This window comes from Neospora caninum, chromosome IX (assembly GCF_000208865.1).
Source record: "Neospora caninum Liverpool complete genome, chromosome IX".
Lineage (NCBI taxonomy): Eukaryota > Apicomplexa > Conoidasida > Eucoccidiorida > Sarcocystidae > Neospora > Neospora caninum.
In genome coordinates this window covers 3,967,710-3,988,420 of record NC_018390.1, presented here as the reverse complement: position 1 = coordinate 3,988,420, position 20,711 = coordinate 3,967,710, and the positions used below count along the sequence as shown (strand labels likewise).

The window sequence follows — 20,711 nt, the reverse complement described above, 5'->3', positions numbered from 1 at the left end:
TCTAATTTCCAACCGGCTTGAACGTCACTCAACATCCTATAGCTTGCAGGAACGAGCGCTAGGGTTGAAACCTCTTGCAGGCTCGTGAAGGGAGGATACGAAGCGAGACACGAGCAGGAAGTCTGTATCCTGTGTCGAACGAGGTATGTATCGGAAGAGGAACGAGGGAACGACTTTCGCAATTGCGGAGAAGAAAAGGGAGAAAGAACACACCCAATGCATCACGTGAGCGGCGACACAGCGACTGTTTCCTCGACTCAAAAATTATGACACGAGCAACGGCACACAGCCGAAACAATGGCGACGCCGGCCAAAAGACAAGACAGAGCAGGGGCCAGCCGGAGGGATTTCCGACTTCTCTGGCTTTGCGTTCTCGATGGTGGAGTTGTGCGTACCAAGAAAGCACGTGCTGCTCTGGTAGGATACGAATCGCTTCCACGTGGTTTGCGCGCGTCACAACGCCTCTCGGCGTGGCCGATTCTTCTTTCGGTGGTCTTTTTCCAGGGGCTGGCAGGGAGCGTGTGTAATGACATCCGCGGGGACACAATTGCGATGCCTCGTGGAGTCCCTGGAGGTGAGGGCTCGTCGATGGCGAGTGCGAGTCTCGTGCCGAAGGGTGCACACATGCACCGGCCCGTTCAACGGAGACGGAGCTGAAGCCAAGCAGCTGGACGGCGTGCTTCGGAATCAACTTTTGGATTGGTTTTTAAAACGACTCACCGTCGAAAGTGGCTAGGATATGCGTACAGTGGTCCCCGAAATCCATAGGGGTGGGTCCGGTCAACTTGATCAGCCCTGATCAGTCAATGTTGAAAGCGCGTGTGAGCAGATGTATGCGGTAAGAAGTACGAGAACGTTGAAACTGTGTTTCGCGCAACTTTTTGGACGTCGAAGTGTGCCAGGCCAGCGTCTGCTGGACGATTCTTTCGCCGGATGTCTTGAAGACAAGGGCGATCTTCAGCCGGGAGTTCCCGCTGTGAAAGTTTACAGAGGTATACCCTCCTAGACCGGAGACGTAACGGGCCACTTCCGACAGTGTATGCGGTAACTCGACCTGCCTTATGAACGCAGACGGCACGAACTTAAAGGAGAATTCCCACTGCCGACAGCACCGCGGTGCCCCGGACTGCCACGTAAGGTATGAAGAGCTTTTCAAGAGGGCCTAAAGATGCCCGACATTCACAGAACCGATGGTGTCTGAGAACGTATGCCTGGTGAGTTTCGTAGGCACGCCGACGACTTCAATTTCTATCTGCTTGTTCGAAACAGATCAAATATCCGACACCATTGGTTTCAACGGGACAGGTTAAATGGCGTGACCTGCATGGGATTGGTGACCGCCTGCCGAGATTTTTTACTGTCAGAGCACGGTTTGTACGGACTGGCCTCGTGTCTGGTCACCTATTAAGAAAGGGGAAAAGGCGAGACGCCGCGCTTTGAAGCTTGGAAAACAGGATAGGACAGCTCCGGTTCACGAGGCCGTTGCCGCACTGTTGTGCCTCGTTGACTTGCTGTTTTTCCTTTCGAAGCAGAAAACACGTGATAAGTACCGTCTTTGGTTGCACGGGTGTTGACTGTCCAAAGTCAGTTAAAGCTCCATGCGAACATTCCTTTTTTATCCTTGCCGCCGCATCAGCATATCTACGCAGTGCAAGTGTCTGAGGCAGCCGTCTTCGTCCGCGAGAGACTGCAGCAAAGTTTGTTCCGGCATCAAGCGTGTAGAGACCATAGGTGTTCAAGTAGCAAGGAGACTGCCGCAACTGCTGTAGAAATGATTTTTTTAAAAAATCATTGGGAATCGAAGTGACAGCACCCTCCCTCCCCCAGAAGACAATGCGCTTGATAAACGCAACGCATTCATGTTAGTGCTGGGGGGGAGTGGAAAGCTGTACATGGCGCTCAAACCAATGAGAGCGGAAGATTTTTGCGTGCAAATGAAAAGCGTCGTGTGGTCGTTTGTGGCAGAGTCTTGGCAGCGGTAGCGAAGCACAGAGCTGCGCGGCGAGTAGAACGGATCTAGACACGAATATGGCTGTTTGCCGTTGTGTAAAAAGGTTCCAGTTTCCGTCACAAAACGCCGTCTTTCTAGTGGGTGTCGCGAGGAGGCATCTTTCGAACGTCAGGCAACCGGCACAGATTCCACTTCGAGGCTTACACCTTTCCTGGAAATTTGGTCGCACGCTTGTTTAGCCCGTAGACCTAGGCGCAAACCATCAAACCATCGTCCTGTCATGCAGAGATTGTAGATATGGTGGACACACGAGCGAGACGATGGATGCCGATTAAAACACGATTTTTGAGAAGTCGCAGGTGTCGAGGAAAAATGTGAAGGTTGTAACAGTTCTGCACCCCCCTGCACTGTGGCACAGAGCAGCTTTCGGGCACCGAAACGCCTTAATATGGGCGTCCATAGCTGGACGTGGTTTCTGCGGAACTGTCGTCCAATTTTGTTGCCCAGTGGCTTTATCGGTATTGCCTGGATATGCTCATCAAGGAGCGGTTGAATGCGTTTCCCAATCTACACGTGTGGAAGGTTGTAGGGGAGCGCCTCTCCGCTATTTCAAGCGTTTAGCGTTTGGGGTTAGACTGAATGTTATTTTGGGAACTCGGCAGCTATATCTTAGTGGGCAAGGAAGCTTATGTTTTAAACCACTAGCGCCTGGAGGGAAGTTGCGCAGGCGACTTCGACGTACGGTTTCTCCCGGAATCCTAGAGCATGTGGCGACTGCCTCTCTTCAGCGCTCCAGAATTCGGTGTGTTTAGCACTCCGTGAGCTCGGTCCTGCTTATGTGTGACCAAGTCTGCTGCAGGGTTCAGTTTTATTTCCTGTAGGATTCGTGAAATTTCCGCTCTAAAGTTAGCAAACAAATTGCAGGCTTCGCGGCATTCGCTTGAAGATATTCAGGACCTTTCAGCTTTGCCAACAAGCACCTTCGACCCATAGTTCTGCATTGGTTGTTGTTTTGTTCGTGTTAGCCACAGAACCATTCCTACCCTAGAGGGCAACTTTTGCTCACCGTAAGGGGATTGTCAGGAATGCTCATCTCCTCATCAGCTACGGAAAGCCTCAGTGGCTAACTATTTTGACTTGCTACGCTTCAATGGCTGCGATTACACGATTACACGGTGTGTAGACAACCGTGAACGACGGCGTGCAGGTAGTGCGTTTTTTGTCCACACGCCTATGGCTTTTGTAGTTTCGCGAGTTGAGTTCCTGGGGAATTTTCTTCCGCTCTCGTACGGGGATACGAAGAAAATCAGTCTTTTATCGTTCCAAGCTTCCCACAAAATATAGAATGAATCTGTAGGCTTTGGACATCGTAGATTGTGCCCATGAGTGCCATATAAAGTCCTCCAGAGGCCATTATCCACGGTCTCCGCAGGCCGCATTGAAGAACTCCGCGATTGACAAGCGTATTATTGCACACGACTGTACATAGCAAAACTGCTTCATACACTCTTGCACTCCTCAGCATTCTTGAACACATGAATAGAACAAACTCCCTGGGCAGAGGTCAGCACTACTCATCTTCGGCGAGAGGTGTCAGTGAAGACCGTTCCATTCGACGCGTCGGAGCGCAGCAGCTGGCCAGTCGAGGGAAATGGTGTCCCGTGGTGTGCACTGCAGGCGGGATGCAGATCAAATCGCCCTGAAAATCCGTCAGGAAAAGCGTTTTGTCCATCAATTGTTGTCCGACTCGTCGTCTGACCCGTCGCTGACGTTGTCCTGTCCGGTAATCACAGAGAAAGAGCAGAACTGATGAAAGGGGTGGAAGCTGCCGGCATGGGCAGAGGTGAAAGGCCCTTAAATATTCCCGAAAATACTTGCGGACGCACACCTCAATTCACTTTCCTTCCATGACAACGGCGAGCTTCCTCACATCGGCCATCTGCCGTTTAAAATCACATGAATGAAGAAGCAGCAAGAGCTCTAGCACGTGCAACTGCACACATCAGACACTTCTTTGCCCCTTTGGTGAGGAACCTCTCTCCGGCGTGGCCTGCAGCATATACCCGACGTCCGAACGTACAACAGGGGAGGAAACTGATGGAGCTTCGACGTCTCTTGAGCACTTACCCCAAGACACCTCTCGATAACGCGGTACTTGAGCAGCAGACGCTCCAGCTTGGCCCTTCGGAAATCATCCACACCACCTAGCTCCGTAAAACCAACAATCGTATGCACCGCGATTCCGTCTTTGAATAGGACAACCGACGGTAGGCACCGAATGTGGAGCTTTTGAGAGAAAAACGGCGCCTTTTCGGCATTCAATCTGCAGAAACAAGGTCGTTGAGCGGCAGCGCCGTGTCGTGGAGAAACGCTTGGGGAAGCGCTGAAGATTCAGGTCTTCCATCCAGTAATTCGCGTCGGGCAACAACTGTCCATCGGGGACATTCGCGTTTTGGTTTGGGCGCCGTTTAATACATACGCTGCCCGACAATCTTACTAGGCCTTCCTCGTAACAGGCCGCCCTCGCGTCGTTGCGCCAGTGATACATAGATACCGATCAATAACAGCAGGCAGCGACTGACACAGGTCGATTTCGAACCAGACCGCTCCGCAGATATGGACTGAAATCGAATCTGTGCTCCACATCTGTACGGACACTCCGGTACACAGTCACGTCTGAGTTGTATTCTAATTGACTATCGACGCAAGCGCCACAGCATCCTACCACATCTGACGGCAAGCTTCCCGAATCTCACTCACGCACTCACAGAGGTTTCCACACAAACTCTCTTTTCTGGGGAGTATGCTAACGCAATAGGACTTGGATCCGGTGTGAAAGAGCGAGCCTGGAAGAGGCCATAGGGTTTAGGGTTTATGTGCTCACTTTACGAAACGCGTTTCCACATGGAGAAGTGCTAGTTCGGTAAGGTGTTTATCCATCACTTTGCACCTGTCGAAGGTAGGACTGAAGAAATGGCAGATCTGAACAGAAGGACCCGAAAAATACGATTAAAAATGAGGTCGTCAACTTGAGAAAGCCCGGGCGTTGCAACAGCGTTACTGACCGACTGTGCTCAATCGACAACGGCAGACTGAGAGACGTTTGGAACATCCGTACTACGAACCGGAAGGACAAGACAAAAACAACTAAGATGAGCAGCAGCCAGCTCCATTCGATCCAGGCGATGGGGCTGATACTTGGATAAATATCTCACCGCCAGCTTCGACTTTGTCACCGCAGGAAGGAATTCTTCTTCTACGATTTCTTCGTATTTTCCATGGCCCTGTTGCCTGTATAGATCCTGCTTGTTTCGCGCCTCCTGAACGGAAATATTGAGCTCGCAAATCAAGGAAGCAGAGAGGTGGACAGGAGCAGACACGATTTCCTGAATTAGACACTCCCCAGGAGGAAATAGCGCCTAACAAGGATCCAGACCTGCTTGGACTTGAAAGCGCCTCCCAACCCTTGCGTACGTACGCTTGCACGATGATGCTGAGTCATCTCCATTGTCACGCCTCACAGTGCGTGGGGATTTGTACGAGCTCCAGATTCCGCGCTGTTTGCAACCGGAATGTTTTTGTGGGACTCTGTGGTGGTGGTAGTGTCCGTACCTTGATTTGTTGCATTCTTTTCTCGCGCCAGTTGGAAATATCGTCGAGACCATCATTTCCTCCTTCCTCTTTTTCATCTGCAGGCAGGTACTGAGCCGACTCGTGCTACAAATCAGCACAGCTGGAAACCGTTTCAAATAGTCAATTCGATACCCCGCATCTTCCGCATCACCCACGGGTTCGCTGAGTGCGCTTCAAGCTACCGAAAGAGAGACATCTACGGGCGCTATATGCAGCTTCACACTCACGACGGGAAAATGCGGCCGAGTGCTCGTGAAATTCCAGCACATCCCAGATTTTATTTGAGAACACGGTTCGACAGGGAAGTCGCAGAACCAATGCCAGGAACTGGAACGAAGAACCTTGACAGAGGTGAATATATACATGGCATCGGCCGAAAGCCCTGGTGCTTACTCAATTCAAAATGGAAGTCCTACATATCGTTACTTCCCAATGTACAGCTCAATACCTTTCGTTATGTCTATATCAGTCACTATTCATCTAATGTTCAAATACAGACACAGAGGTGGGAGCCTACTGGCTTCAGGGTGTGCTTCTTCTTCAGGCTTCTGGCCTTGACAGCGTGCCTCGTACGCGGCCTGGAGTTTGTCCTGAGCAACTTTTTCCTGGCAGCGCGTTGGCACCGTAGAGCAACACAGAACACACGATGAACGTTAACAACTGCAAATTTGGGACGCACATGCGAAAAGAAACGGGCAAGGACACGGGACAGCGTGAGCTCGGTTCATTTGGTGTTTCTCGAAAAATGTTTGCGCAGTTGGAACCTCAAGGCGTGTTCAACTGCTACACGCTTGGGGCAGGATGCACTTGCTAAGTATATATGTTCCGCTGAGTCGAGGGGCACAGGTCCATGAATAACACGTCTCGGAACCACACCAATAACATGCCTGGCAAGGACAGTACCTACGCGAACCTGGCTCATGAAGTCTGCGGTGTTGGGTGTTTCGCATGGGGACAAAAAAGATTGAATAGAGGTATACACCTTAAGAGCGGGGCACAATTCAAAGAGGGGCACGGGCACCCTGTGTGCAGAGATTTTCCGCCTCACCAGGACAATATTAGTGGCAATCTTGCCAAGCTTTTCCGCTGTCGCCATGGCTCCGAGGTCGTGGCCGTATTTTCCCCAGTCGCTGCAGAGAACCGAAAATTGCCGCTGAACCGAATAACCACGTGTGACCCCGCTTGCTGTTTCCAAGGAAGGATGTCACTGTTCGTAATTGACTGCGCGGGGGATGTAAAGTAAGTCGGTTGCTTGAGGAGCCAAATTGACAATCTCTTTAGAACTTATTGTTCACGGCGGTGGCTCAGGCCGCATTTCATTTCGGTGCTGGCGGTTGAGTAATTACGAACGCGCTCAACGGCTGTCGCCAAAGTGAATGAAATATGCGAGATACGACAGATCGACCAAGCTCCCGCCAGCGAAATGCCGGGCGGCGCACGTATTAGAGAGAGCCCTTCTCTCCTCCGCAGCAAGACGTCTTTTCGGACAGAGAATTTTGCAAAAGCGCCTTTGTGTCAACGCTTCATAAGATGCGGCTACACTTATTGTTTCATCTACGTTGCCGCCTTGATGACAGCTGCACATGTGAACGGCAGGAAGACGGATCGCCAAGGAAAAAGTCACAGTTTCTGCGACAACATCTGACACTCCGAATGTGTTGAAAATGAACGACAGGGTGCGATACCGTGACACAGAAAGGTTTTCACGGACGAAAAGAGGATTCAGTGATGGAATACAGTCCAGTCGCTCCGGAATTCCAGACAACCGTTGACCTCCTATCAAGTGTTGCGAGAGATACGGAAACGCGTTGCCCGTCTTTTTTGAATGCGAAGGAGGGTGATTTACCTCCGCGTTAGCCCTCCTGCCTGTAAGCGCTCTGCATGCACTGGCGCAGCGAACGCATCTGTGTCTCGTTTTACTTTAAGACACTCGCGGCGTTGCTGGATTCCCAGACAGGAAGAGAAAAGGAGATGTCTGGTTTCTCCTCGTTTAAGCCATTCTTTGAAACCATGAGGTTCCCTGTCAACAACAGGAGACGCGGTCTAGGTTGTACTAGGAAGTGACAGTTTCAGCATGCGCATGGGGGCGTGTAGCTGTCGCACATGCATCAAGACATCCAGCGTGAATGGACTGCAGACCACACTCTGCCACTGTCGCGGCCGGCTCCCCATCGTATTTTCTGAAGATTCCATTCTCAAACCAGTCAATAAGAACTGAAGTCTACCGTTTAGTGTGTGAGGTGAACACAGCCATGCTCGCTGTTTACCTGCAGTATAACAGCGAAGATGTGAGTACTGAGAGAGAAAAGAGGACGGTCACAGCACACCAAGTGACAGGTAGCCGTCTACCTAGAAGTTTTGGAACATAAAAGAATACCTATCAGTGTTCCCGCGATGCATTCCAAATCACTCGTCAGAATTCGTTCAGGGAAAACCTACTTCTACAGCGGAGAAACTCACAAACGGGTGTGCATTTTGTGTGTCTTGAGGTTCACTGGCAGGGGCCGCACCTGAAAAGGAGCATGAATGACGTTTTTTCTCGATGAAAGTGTCCCATTAGGAAACGCTGACAGGAACTGCAGGTGAAGACTCAGACAGCGAAGACGTGTGAAGGGAGCGAGACAACCTATGACATGCGTTAAACCGACGTACAAGCGCGTCCTGTACGTAACTGAGTTCTCGAAGATGGAAATCGCCTGTTGAGCAGAGGGACATAATTGCTCTCAGACTCAACCGTTTATGCCTATACAGCACATATCTGGGCATCTCCTTCGTGCTGCTCCTTAATACGGCTGATGTGTTGTGGGCGTGAGCTTAGTACTGTGGTGTAGTCCATTGGTCGTGCCGGATGCCAACCCGTGCTCCTCCACCGTACTGGCCAACAAAGTGGCCAGCAGTTGGTGTGTTCAGCGAAACACTTAGAGCCATGCTCAGGTGCTTGACCCCATGCCAACATGTGCTTTATTTCAGCGTTGAAACTGCACATCTGTGTCGGGTAGAACTCGACTGGTTGAAGAGAACCGCAGAAGGTCGAGTGGGAGCATGACCCCGCCGCTCTCACTAAACCTGGATGCTTGGAACCCCGTTACCATGCCACCGGGAAGAATGCCCTGCACCCTTGGACTTTAACCCGAAAAAAAAGAACTGTCATCTTGCAGGTATGCGCGATGAGCGCACACAAATCGCGATCGATTAGGAAACACGGAATTTGTCTCGGCATCCCGAAATTCTAAAATGCAGAGACAGTATGAGAAATAGAGACGGAGTACTTATCTGTGGAAGATAGATACGAATGTTTTGGAAATGTGGTGCCAGGAGGAAGTATTTAGTAAGTCGACTCAAGGGCATTTTTTCCATGCCGGAGAGCATGAGTTCGACCACGTAACCATCAGAAAGCCGAGAAGTAAACTCAGGGATGTTTCCACGTCAGACACACCTAGTTGCCCTCCGATACAACATAGGTGACCTTCAGCTCTGCCTGATGCATCTCTTCTTTTCCATCTGAGAGAGTGACGGTAACTGTTTTCCCTCCCGGGCTCTCCGCCTGAAAACGCCGCCATCTCGCAACACATCATCCCCACTTGCATCTTTTTGGTAAAACCAAACTCGATGCAGGTGCGTTCACCCTGATCACAAGACGCCTCTCTAAAGCATCAGGTTGGACTACGGCGGACACTACTTTCTAGTTCGTTGATGAGAAATGTCTTCCAAAACAATCTTTGTCCAAAACGAAGGAAACAACGCGTATAGGAGAGAAATGAGAGAAGACATGGTGGCGCTTTCTCATGCGGGCAGAAACGTACGTTTACGCACAATCACTCCCTTCTACAAACTCTATTGAGTAGCTCCTGACGTTAGTGTAAATGCATCTACACCTTTTTTCATCCTCTGAAAGCTCTTTTTGTATATCTTATGACTTCTCTATCAAACTAAATTCCTACAGGTTGGGCGCCTTTCAAAAGGTTTTCTCATCATGACATGCCTCAGACGGGCTCTCAAAAAGAGTCTTTGGTCCTATGACAATCTGTCGGAGACTCCATAATGCAATCCAAATATAAGGATTGTAACAAATGCATTGTTCACTGCTTGTGGGGCGAGGGACTAGCGAAGTCTAACACGGAAAATATGTGTTTAGAAGCGGCTTCCCAGATAAATCTGACCCTCTCTTCTGGCTTGAACTGTGACCTACCGGTAATAGCTTGATAGGGAGCTTGATTTCCTCTCCAGCAGATATTGTCACCGATGAAGTCTTGGCTGTCGCAATGCTCGTGTCTGATACCGAAACTGAGAACGTCTGCGAACACGTTTCTCATTGAAGAACCTCTGGGGAACTTTTGTCGTGTCTGTGCCAGCAGTCTGGACTACATTTCGCTGGAAGACTATGAAGAAAGGATTGAGCTGACGAAACCTTTTGCTGGATGGTCGTACCGACCAGGCGTGTCCACCTCAGTGGAGATAAGGCCGTCTCGACATACAAATAACAGAGTAGACGAACGAGCCTGTCACCCACATATTTGTCACAGTTTCGCATCTTCTAATAGCGATTTTGTCGAAAAGATGTTGGAAAGTCGTGAGAAGGGCACCTCGTTACAGATCGTCTCCGTGCCTTCCTCAAGGGACAGCATCGACACGTCGCGTACCTTGTCTATGTCGGTATTGTTTTTGAAAGGGACCTTTTGGGATTTAGACGCTCCGACTTTGCAAGTGACTTTGTATATTTGAGGTCGGTACCGTTTGCCTTCTGCGGGTTCATTGCTGTCTTTTGCATCCGAGATGTTGAGCCTGGACGGCGCTTCGTGCCGCTCTTTTGGGTTATCCGCCACACCACTTTTATCTTCATCCGCATGGTCCCGTTTTTTCTTTCTTTCCCTTTTCTCCTTCTTCGACGACTCGTCTGACCTTTCACTCTTGTCTGAAATGTCGCTCCTGTGAGACCGATCACCGTTTTCTTTGTGGCTCTCTTTGCTACTCATATCCGCCCTCTCTGTTTGTCTGTCCCTGTTGTCTTTCTTGTTCTTTCTGCTTCCATTAGTTCGGTCACTCGGCGACGAATGGTCGGAATGGTCGGAATGCTTGGTCCCGCGTCCTCTTCTGGACCCGTCGCCATGCTCAGGGGTACGGCCTCGGCGGGCTGAGGATGGAAGACTCGAACCTACCGAACCCTGAAGAGTGGCAGAAGAAGCGTAGTCACCAGCATGATCTCCGAATCGCTGAGGCGCACGTAGCCGCTTAGAACACTGGGAACGAATCCGATTCGCAAGCACACAAGCCGTTCGTCAGTGCGAAAGCCAACGTGGAGGAAATGGCTGCGAATCTCCGCGCAGAATGCTGCGTTAACTGAGAAAGATCAGCAGAGCTCCACACCGAAGACATTTAGCTGGCGTATCAATGTGCATGAACGATGACGAACGATGCCCAGATTGAGTCAGGGTTTGAATTGGCGTCGCCTCGCGCGAAAATATCATTTACAGGTGAGAGGACCGAGAGTCCTGTTGCATATGGCCGGTGTGCTGTGTCGCAAAAGCAACGACAACATATATTTCCTCCTCAAGGAGATATGTTTTGCACCACTATTGGTTGAAGAACGTCGCGGTCTTCTCGTTACGACTGTCAAAAACCTTCAACGTACGCCACCGTGGAGACCTTTCGTTAAGGAAATAGCGCATAACGATGTACCAGCAGCTACGGTAAACAAACAAGAGCAAAAGTCAATGAAATTTGGGCAGTGTAGTAAGAGCCCCACAGTTGTTCGTTCTTCCACTAGTTACACGGATCTGCACAATGCATATCAGTGAAGCAGATGCCAGATGCCGACCAGCGTTGTGTTTCACGCACATCTGTTGGTTCTCGGCTCTCTTCTTCGAAAGCCCTCGTTGGTGCCACCTTGTCAACATTAATTTTCGAAGGATGAGGCGGCGCTGTTGCCTTCGGAAGAGGCCCCATGACTGCAACTTTCGCTCGAGGTTTCGTAACGATCGTTGAGGGGGGAGGATCCGCAACTCCATGCTGCCTCTCCCGATACTCAAGTTCCTCGGGTGCCAGAGGAATTTTGGTAAGGACAAGAAAAACGTCAAACAAGTTTCGTTCCGTCCACCCGAAATCATCGCTGGCTCTCCAGCCGCCAACGTTATTGCTCGTTCTCCTGGGATGCCCGTAGCGCCCTTCAGGGTTTTCACCGCAGAACTGAGAGGCGGCGGGAGACGACGACAAGCCTCGCCTCGACGCGCTTCTCCGACTGGTACTCATATCGCTTTCCTCTTCCAGGTATTACGGGAGCAATATTTGACTGCCAAGGCAGAACGCGTCTGCTGCCAGCAAGCCAGGCAGCGAGGAGGCAAATCATGAACACAGAGTGTTGTGGAAAGGGGACGCATCTAGCAACTGCGGCGAGCGACAACTGTTTTTCCAGTTTGCACGGGGGGCGCGGAGCTTTACCCTTTGTAGGGCGTATCCGCGAGTAGTTCATTGGTCATGTGCGTTTTTTTCCTTTTGGAAAACTCACACTTGTCTCCTCAGCTGTGGGTCCTCCAGCGGCGTGGGGAACAGGTACTGTAAGGAACGACGTGTCTTTTAGTGTGCACGGGATTTGTAGAGACCCCTGATTTGGCATGTTGATTTGAACGTTCAGGGCGGGTCGGTGGCCTATGTTCGCCTCGTGGCTATTTTATACAACGCGGAACTCAGGAAGAGCCAACCAAGCTCACTCCTGCTCTTTGTTGAGACCTGTCGTCTTCTGCAGTGTTACATACACCAGCTCGGCCAACCGTGTTCACTTTTCTAGCAGTTGCAGCCTGAGGTTCTGCGCTCGAAGCCCTGTTGCCTTTCGGTGACGAAACAGCAGGCAGGTGCCAGTTCGCACTAGACCCAGGTAATGACAAAGCCAGCCTCCTCCATCCGTCTTTCTCCAGTGGAACTGTAGTGTGATCGATGCTCCTTTCCAGATGAGATGTCTTGCCCCTCAACCACTTTTGGTACACGCACCGCATACCTACTCGCACCATGAAAATGGACGGGACCCGAATCAGATTGGAAACATAATTCGAAAATGCCAGTCATGAAAAGGTGAAACCTGCATTTTGAACTGCAAAACACCGTTACATCGGACAGGATAACTTGTTTCGACATACTGATTTGCATTAGAGGGGCCCCTCACGTGCCATCAAAAAACTGTGGGCCTTAGCGAAATATGCCGTCTTGAACAGCCCAGTGTGGTGTAGACGTGGAGACGCTCCAGTGGAGCTGAAGTAAACTCATGGGAGAGCCAGAGGAGGCAAGAAAACACCGCTGTCGCATGCGGTTTTTGTTCTGTCCCGCTGCTGCTAGAAAAAAGCCAGGCTACACCGCCTCACCATGCCTGTAAAATTCTGTAGGCGTCGGTTGACATTCACACATCCCGGATATTTAACAGCTGGAAAGGGTGTGCTCAGAAGAGCCCTGTAGGATCTGCAAAGCTCTGTTAATTTAGGTGTTCTGGCTGCACGCCCGGTTTTTCGTGGTAGCCGCTGTGCCCGTCCTAGCGGCTTTCCGGTTTGCCCGAACTGACCTCGTCTTTTCATTTATCTTTGTTGCCCCCTGTCTTGTAGTTCGTTCGAAACAGGCAAAAGTCGTAGGCCTACTCGTAGCGGTTCCCGCTGAAGACTGACATAAGGTAGTAGGAAATGTGGGCGTTGCAGGCACCCTGTGTGCGATTTCCAAAAGTACTCCTCGAGGTGTCCCCCAGCCAAATCCCTTAAAGTCATCTGACTATCCCGTGTATAACTCTCTGCCACAAGGAGCATTATAAGGTCCCGGCGGGACCTCAACAGCGGCTACGCAGGTTCCTGTCTCCTCAAAGATTATCACCTGCGAAGAGCGTAAAATGCTAGTACCAACCGAAGTCCAACACACACCAGCAACGTGAGCAGGACCCGTGCTTCACAGCCGCCGGATCAAGCATAGGCTTCCCTGAAGTTGCCCTCGCCGATTGCCTTAGTTTATAGTAAAACTACAAGTATTTTGTGTAGCAACAATCGTAGGGTGCAAATGCCTCCCCCAGGGACACCCATGGAGAGATTCATGTTCCCCCTACCCTGTGCTTGTCGTAGGAAAACACGTACAAGCTCGAGCTCGCGTTTGATCCCGCTCTGTTGTGTTGGAAGAACCGGACTGAACGTTAATAAAGCTGCCGTCCTGCAGGCCAGTTGGAACGACGTCCTTCCTATGAATGCCTCCACGGCGTTAGTTGATGGAGCGAACACATAGAGCAGCCAAATGTGCATATTGGAACGCGCACTGTGATGGGCAGTCCTAAATTCCTTCTCGGAGTACGCAGATTAAATAGCGCACAAGGGGGATATTGATGGACTAAACGAGCAGCACGGAATCCTCTAACTGCTGACTCCGAGCCAATACGAATTCGCGTTTTCCACAATTGCTCCATAGCTGCGGCCAGGAAGTAAAACAGCCGTTGTTACACTATCTCCAGGACAGATAGGCTCCTCTAAGTCAATCCAGTTGCGCTCACTCTCATTATGGCGAGTGAGTCTTCGAACGAAACACCGCAAGAAAGCCAACCTGACGATAGGACCCCTATCAGACTTCATAAAAAGTGTTCAAGCACGCGTGAGTGTGTGGCTCTAGCTACAGTAAATCGCGGTATGATAAGATACAACCTCTTTCGCCTCGAAAACTTTAGTCCGCACACTGCTGTCAATTCGACGTTCCTGCGATCAAAAAAATATAGCTTCTGATTGTGCTGCGTTGTCGTGAAAGTCACATGCTGGCCGTTCACAATCCTTTCATTGTCTAGTTTCAGCCATGTTCACAAAATGGTGCAGGCGCTACCTGTCTACGTCCATCACATATAGCTTTATCAAGGGCCTGGATGAGTTTTCAAAATCCTGGAAGGGGTGTACACTCGCAAGTAGACCCCTTCCTCCGGAGAAGCCAGATACTTCAGAGGACAATCGACAAACCAGAAGTCTTGGGGAAACCTTTTCAAATTCGTGCGCACTGAAGCCTTTTTCTGAAACCGAAATCCAACAAAGACGGAGATACTCGCACAGCGCACACAAAAGTTTGTTCGAACAAAACGCCAAAACGGGGCCTCTTTCTCCACGGCCGAATGAGATCTCACATACGGCCACGAGACAAAGGCCCGAACGTGTGACACATGGTCCTTGCACTTTCCTTCCACAGAGCATGAAATACGCGAAAGGTCCATCTGTCCGGTTACCATATCGTTACTCGCCGGTGCCACCTGAGAAAAACGCTTTCTATCAAGCCACCAGCATGAATGCCTTCAAAAACCGCGGCGATGGACTTTCACAGAATCTTTTCCAATTGGAATTTCCTTTCCTAGCACCCGTCACTCAGTAGATCCTCACAGCTACCAGCAGTTTCGTTGAAGGCATACGGTTATGTGTAAATATCCAGTACAAAAATACATTTATACACAAGATACAGATATGTTCTATCTAACAATACGTCTATTTGGCTGTAGATTTACATGCATGGATGCACACACGCGCGTCTAGCTTTATATACATACACGTGCAAATGTCTCTATAAAGATGCAGATGTGCAGTTATGCAAAGGTATGGACGTATTTTGATATATATATGCATTAATATATATGATGTTATAGTCACGTTGATACGCCTGGAATACGGCAAGGTCGTTTCGCCTGCTCTTCCTCAGGAAAATGGAACGATCTCCCGCCAGTTACCCCGTTGCCACCTGTGTGCCGTGTATCCGGCGACAACGCCAAAAGCATGCACGTGGACACGCCCCACGGACAACCCTCCAAGAATGCACCTGACTTTTCCGGCGGAACACAGTATCGTTCAGTCGCCAAGGTCTCCGGACGCAAACTGCGGTGGCGTTTTCATTCTCCCGAGGCGACGGATGAGCGGGGATGTGAAAAAGGAATAGACGTCAGTGCCGGAGAATGCTGGAGCGCACGGACACGGTGGTTCCACCTATCACGCCTGTGCTGCCGAACACCACCACTCTTATCGCTTCTTTTCACATGCACTACGACTCAAATGTGAGAGCCACCCACCGAAAGTAACGGGCACCGCACTACTAAATTGCAGGAGTACGTACAGGTACTGAACTGTGTAGTGCTTCTTTGCTTCCAGCGAGACGTTACTACCTATATACATAAATAGAGAGAATTATACGTTGCAAAATGGACATGCATACATGCATGCGATGACAAAGAGGCAATCTGCGGTGCCGGCTTTGTACGGAGGATATGGTAACTTCTTTGTACCAGTCTATTTTGGGGGTTCGGAAGTCGTTCCACCTGGGAACCAGCGGCGTGAGTCTAGACCGTCACTCGCCTCAGCGGTCATCGCCTGGTCTGCCGACTGAGCACAAACACCTCTGACAAAACAGCGTTCTCTCGTTCTCTACAAGAGAACGTGTAGCCACACTCGACGTTGTCTCCAAAAAGAAAGTATTTCGTCTCTTCACGACGGCACCTGCTGCAAAAAACAAGGTATTGCTTGATCAGAGGAGCAGCATCCCGTGCCGTCTTGTTGTCGTAGCTGCCGCACCAGCCATGCGATCCCTTCGTCAATCCCTTCGCCAGTCTTAGCGCTACACGCGAAGACGCCGCTGAAAAAAACACAAGAAACGCGGGAAGCGAAGACCCTCATCTATTCACAATCACGCAAGCCGATCCGATGGAGGATAATCCTCATGCGACTGATACGGCACTCGAAGATCTTGGCACTCTACCACGGGCAATAACAAGAGGCGTCTGAAATGGCAACCGCAGTCCTGGACAGAAATGAGAAAACAGGCAAACGTGGGACGAGGACAACCGGAGGCGCTGCCAACGACGCATTCCTGCCCACAGCATCTGCCATCGAAAACAAGGTAACTATCGAGGAATGGCAACGCGCTTTCCGAGAATTTCGGTCTTCAGTTTTCGCGGCTGGTTGACGCCACTCATCCGCGCCCCTGTTTACAGTCAGTGAGGGTAGTAAGCAGGCGCTGGATCTGGTGATTACATTTCTCTTGCCACGCGTGATGGATCATGGGCGTTGCGTGCAGAACCAGCAGGTGACGCAATAGATTTATCAGCGCCTCCCTGTCCGAGTTGCCGTGCTTCCTCGGTATTTTATGATCCTACTGGCCAGAACCGTACGTTCTTGCCGTACTTTGCCGTGGGAGAAGACTGGGTGAAACGTGAATAAAAAACAGGCGGGCCCTTCACTATGCCGGAGACGGACATGCTTCTGCCAGCTTTGTGAAGTAGAAGAGAGCCGCTACGAGCGGCAGATCATCTTGACGCTGTATCCGCTGGCATTTTGCACCGCTTCGAACAGGAGATAGAACGGCTACCAGGTTCTGCGGTTTTTTCTTCTTTCCATGTCTCTGTTCAGCAAAGTACTAGAGACCTAAATACCCGACACAAGACCACTTGCAGATGCCTCCCGTCTCAGGCCTTCTCACGCAAAGCCGCCCGCTGTGTAGGGGCGGCGCACTGGCGTGACAGTGAACGGTGAGCTCCGTTATATTCTCACCACTCTTTGTCAACCAACTGCTGGAGTTGCAGCTGGTGCTGGATGTCTGCTACGGGCATAGCCCCAGGCCGATCCTGCTTCGCCGCGAAGACCAAAAGGACGCCGGCGTCGGGGAGATCGCGCAACAGCCTGTCCAGCGCCCGAGTTGCTGTCACAAAAGCGAGACATAGCCAAACGGTGCAAAACGGTCACTGAAAAAATTATCATACCGGCAGGAACCAAAAGGCAGCCACCACCCGTCCGATCCCCTTCAGCATTTGCATGGGCGAGAGAGACAGTGCGAAGCATAAAGACAAGACCACGCGCACCGCGATCCTAATATGTAGATCGAAAGTTTCACCAAACTACAGCACCAACTCTACCTGAGAATACATGGCTCGTATCCGAAGAGACAAAATGAGTGAAGCTGTTGCCGAAGCCGAATAACGCTCTTGGAGAACAGCTTCGGCGGTGGTCCTCTACTTGGGGAAACTCACCGATTCGCAGCCGACCGGGATCAGAGCTATCCACGACGTAGATAATTCCTCTAATATCGAGGTGATGTGGACGGACCTGATGACCAGAATAGCACAAAAACACTTGCAACGGTGGCTCAATTGGCGTACGTCAAGGGTCCTAGAGCGCTGGGGCAAAGAGAACAGCGTGTACAAGCACACATATACCTATGCAGATATTTGGATTTGAAACGGATACTCCGTGACCACATTCACACATTCATATATATACATATATGTACATGTATGTACCTATGCATGCTGACCGTTTGCCTTGACGTTCGCATATACGTGTATGCATTAATACATGTGTATATATATTCATATATTCAAGCAATTACGACGGACCAGAAATAAAACGTACGTACTGGAACCACCGGCAGGGCATGGTCGTGGAAGGAGCGCGCACCTGCTTCTGGAACAAGTGCATATACTGTCTGCTGAGTGGTAGACCTGCCTCGGCACTGCACCATAATCTGCCCACTTTATAGTGCAAAATGCACTCCACACCATGTCCCATTCAGGATTGATCGGCGAAATATAAGAGGACTTCCAGAAATTGGGCGAACATACACGCCCCCTTCAGCGGCGCCGCATTAACAGTGGGGCCAGAACATACCATATCCTCGAAGTGTTGCCGCGTATCCCACATGACAAGGGCGGTGTCGGGATAGTCGACTCGGTCGACTTCTAGGCCTGCCTCAAACACACAGAAAAGGCGATAGAGTGGTAAGATTCATGATTCCTCTTCCTTGCAGTAAAACGTGATTATTCTAACGCTTATAAACAACCACTCCCGTTATGCACGAATGAGGAGCAATGGCTTCTCTTTTACACTTCACCAAGTCGCACACTTTTTGCGTAGGCAGTTGGCACCTCTCAACCGGAAATAATATCTGTCTGGGCAGGCATGCAAATAAATACACGTATACAAATGCATTCGTATGCACCGCTCTGTCGCCATCTACCGGACAGATAGAGGTACGTGCCCACTTGTGCTAATACTGGGCCACACAGCTGCACAAGCGCGCATCGATTTTGCCTCATACGTGCTCCCTCTGCATCCTCGTTCACGAGCCCTTGCGTCTTCTCTACCTACACCTTCTCGTTTGCCATGCCTAAAACCTAGATGCGATTTCAGCGGGACGACTCCGTGCAAGAAGAGTTGCAGAAGAACGATACGGAGAAACACAGAGGAAAAGAGCGTCGCATACGGACACTGTGCAGACACACATAAGGCGATGCACCGATATGCTTGCGTACCCTCAGTGGGCGTCAGCTTGAAGAATTGCCTGTACTTCATCCACTTGATGATGGACGTCTTTCCTGCCTGGGCAGGACCCGCCACCCGAATCTGATAGACATTTTTACTGCAGCACATGCTCAGGCTGCTTTGAATGGCGCTGCTCAAGGCACTTCCCATGTTGCTCAGAGAAAGGAATCTCAAGCGAAAGCACACCCGCGGTCGACTCGCTGTGCCGGACTTCTTCCCTTCTGTACATTCCTTCTCTTTCCAGTTGACCTTTCTTTTTTCCTGTTCCTGAATGGAAAAAAAACTATCTTCGCACCCGTGCACCGCCTGGCCCGGCGAACACGAGTCCAAAGAGAGAGGACGACAGCCAGAAGACACGTGAGGTGGATAGACCTCAAGCTGCACAAACGAGTACAGAGCCAGGAGACTTCTTTGTTTAAAAAAAGAGGGAGAGCCTTTGAGGTCGAAGGCCCCTGGCTCGAGCAACCCACGACCACCTCGTAGACACAGAGGCAAGGAAAAAGATGTGAGCACCATACACAGAAACAACAACCTATACAATCGGGGAAAACGCTCAGAACGAAGACTAGAGGAAACTGGTGAGGGAAGCGACGCTGAGCAAACCAGTTGCGGGATTCTCGGAGATTCCAAGAGCCACCAGGTCGTCACTCAAACAGATGCTGACGGAGAAGAAATGGGAAAAAGCAATGACCCGTGCGGTAAGCGTTCGCCGGAGATAGCTTCGTTTCAAATTCATGTCCAGAGGATTAAGAGGAAAACAAATTCTTAAGAGAACTCGTGTCTTTGCAGACGTACGCCCAAATAAAAGGAGAGGCGACAGCGCCCTCAGTAGCGCGAGAGGACGAAGAGACGAAAAGGGGCGTTCACAAAAAGAGAAGGGAAGTAGGCGCTTCACATTGGCGGTTGAAATTTGAAGTCGCGCCAACCCTCACTGCTACTGTAGTTGGATATCCACACCTAGACGTGTACACATTCCTACAACATGAAACCACATACATGGAGCGGCGGAAGATGTGCCTATGTACCTCTAAACAGACTTGTGCCACATGCATCTGCTTTGCGTCCACCGACAAATATTCCGTATCTGCATGTCCACGTCTATACAATCTACGTATGCACAGGGCGGAGACGGCAGACGGGGCTGAGGCTGCGAAGGCTCAAGATGCCGCACCTCTAAACGAGGACTCGCTCTCTCTGGTACGATATGGAGCAGGTTCCAGCGGATATGAGCTTTGGAACTGTCAAGAATGGTTGACCACAATGGACATGCCGCACTGGGCCCAGAACATCAAATGGCCTATTTGTATACAAGACGCTGCCGTGGACAGAATACGCATGAAAATGTCTGTCAGAGAGGTTGGCAGAAAGAACGGTTGCATTGAATACAGATTGTCAGAATGTATTTCCTTTCTTGTTGACCGAGACAGCGGAAAGTTGTGCACAAAATGACCACGCGATTTTTCGGAACTGGAGAGCAACTGTGCAGGAACGGGCAACAGCGTGGTGTACCTACAGAAAAGAAATCAAGGCTCAACAAAAAACGGCCGAACGCAGGGAACTGTGGATTTGCGACGTTTCTGCAGGGAAAAAATTCGAGAGAAAATGGAGATGTTTCAGGACGAAGGAAGGGCAACAGCTGTTGCATGCGGTCGCGACTTTTTCTGTCGCGAGAGATGTACTGCCGCGCAGCAGAAATTGTAGAAAACTTTCGAGCAGAAATTTGAATGCCCACAGCACAGAACCGTCTGCCACAACTGCCGTTAAAGGGGAGAATTGACCCCAGAAGCCTTGCGAGAAAAGGCTTCTCTGCTTGAGAACATGTGAAAGGACGATGAAGGTTATTG

The 20,711-nt window shown here is 50.5% G+C and overlaps 2 protein-coding genes across 2 annotated transcripts; both read right to left on the bottom strand.

The window, feature by feature from the left end:
- Positions 1–3,682: 3,682 nt before the first annotated feature.
- On the bottom strand, positions 3,683–9,897 carry NCLIV_043210 (hypothetical protein; the record flags this gene model as incomplete). The annotated part of the gene is made up of 8 exons (XM_003881237.1): positions 3,683–3,727; positions 4,079–4,274; positions 4,836–4,933; positions 5,167–5,271; positions 5,564–5,668; positions 6,633–6,714; positions 7,852–7,879; positions 9,774–9,897. The coding sequence occupies 8 exons, from the start codon at positions 9,895–9,897 to the stop codon at positions 3,683–3,685; spliced, it is 783 nt and encodes a 260-aa protein (XP_003881286.1).
- Positions 9,898–16,038: 6,141 nt separating this feature from the next.
- NCLIV_043200 (putative ADP-ribosylation factor-like protein 1) lies at positions 16,039–19,017 on the bottom strand (the record flags this gene model as incomplete). Its single annotated transcript, XM_003881236.1, has 5 exons — positions 16,039–16,186; positions 17,101–17,248; positions 17,577–17,652; positions 18,214–18,290; positions 18,858–19,017. The coding sequence occupies 5 exons, from the start codon at positions 19,015–19,017 to the stop codon at positions 16,039–16,041; spliced, it is 609 nt and encodes a 202-aa protein (XP_003881285.1).
- Positions 19,018–20,711: the final 1,694 nt, after the last annotated feature.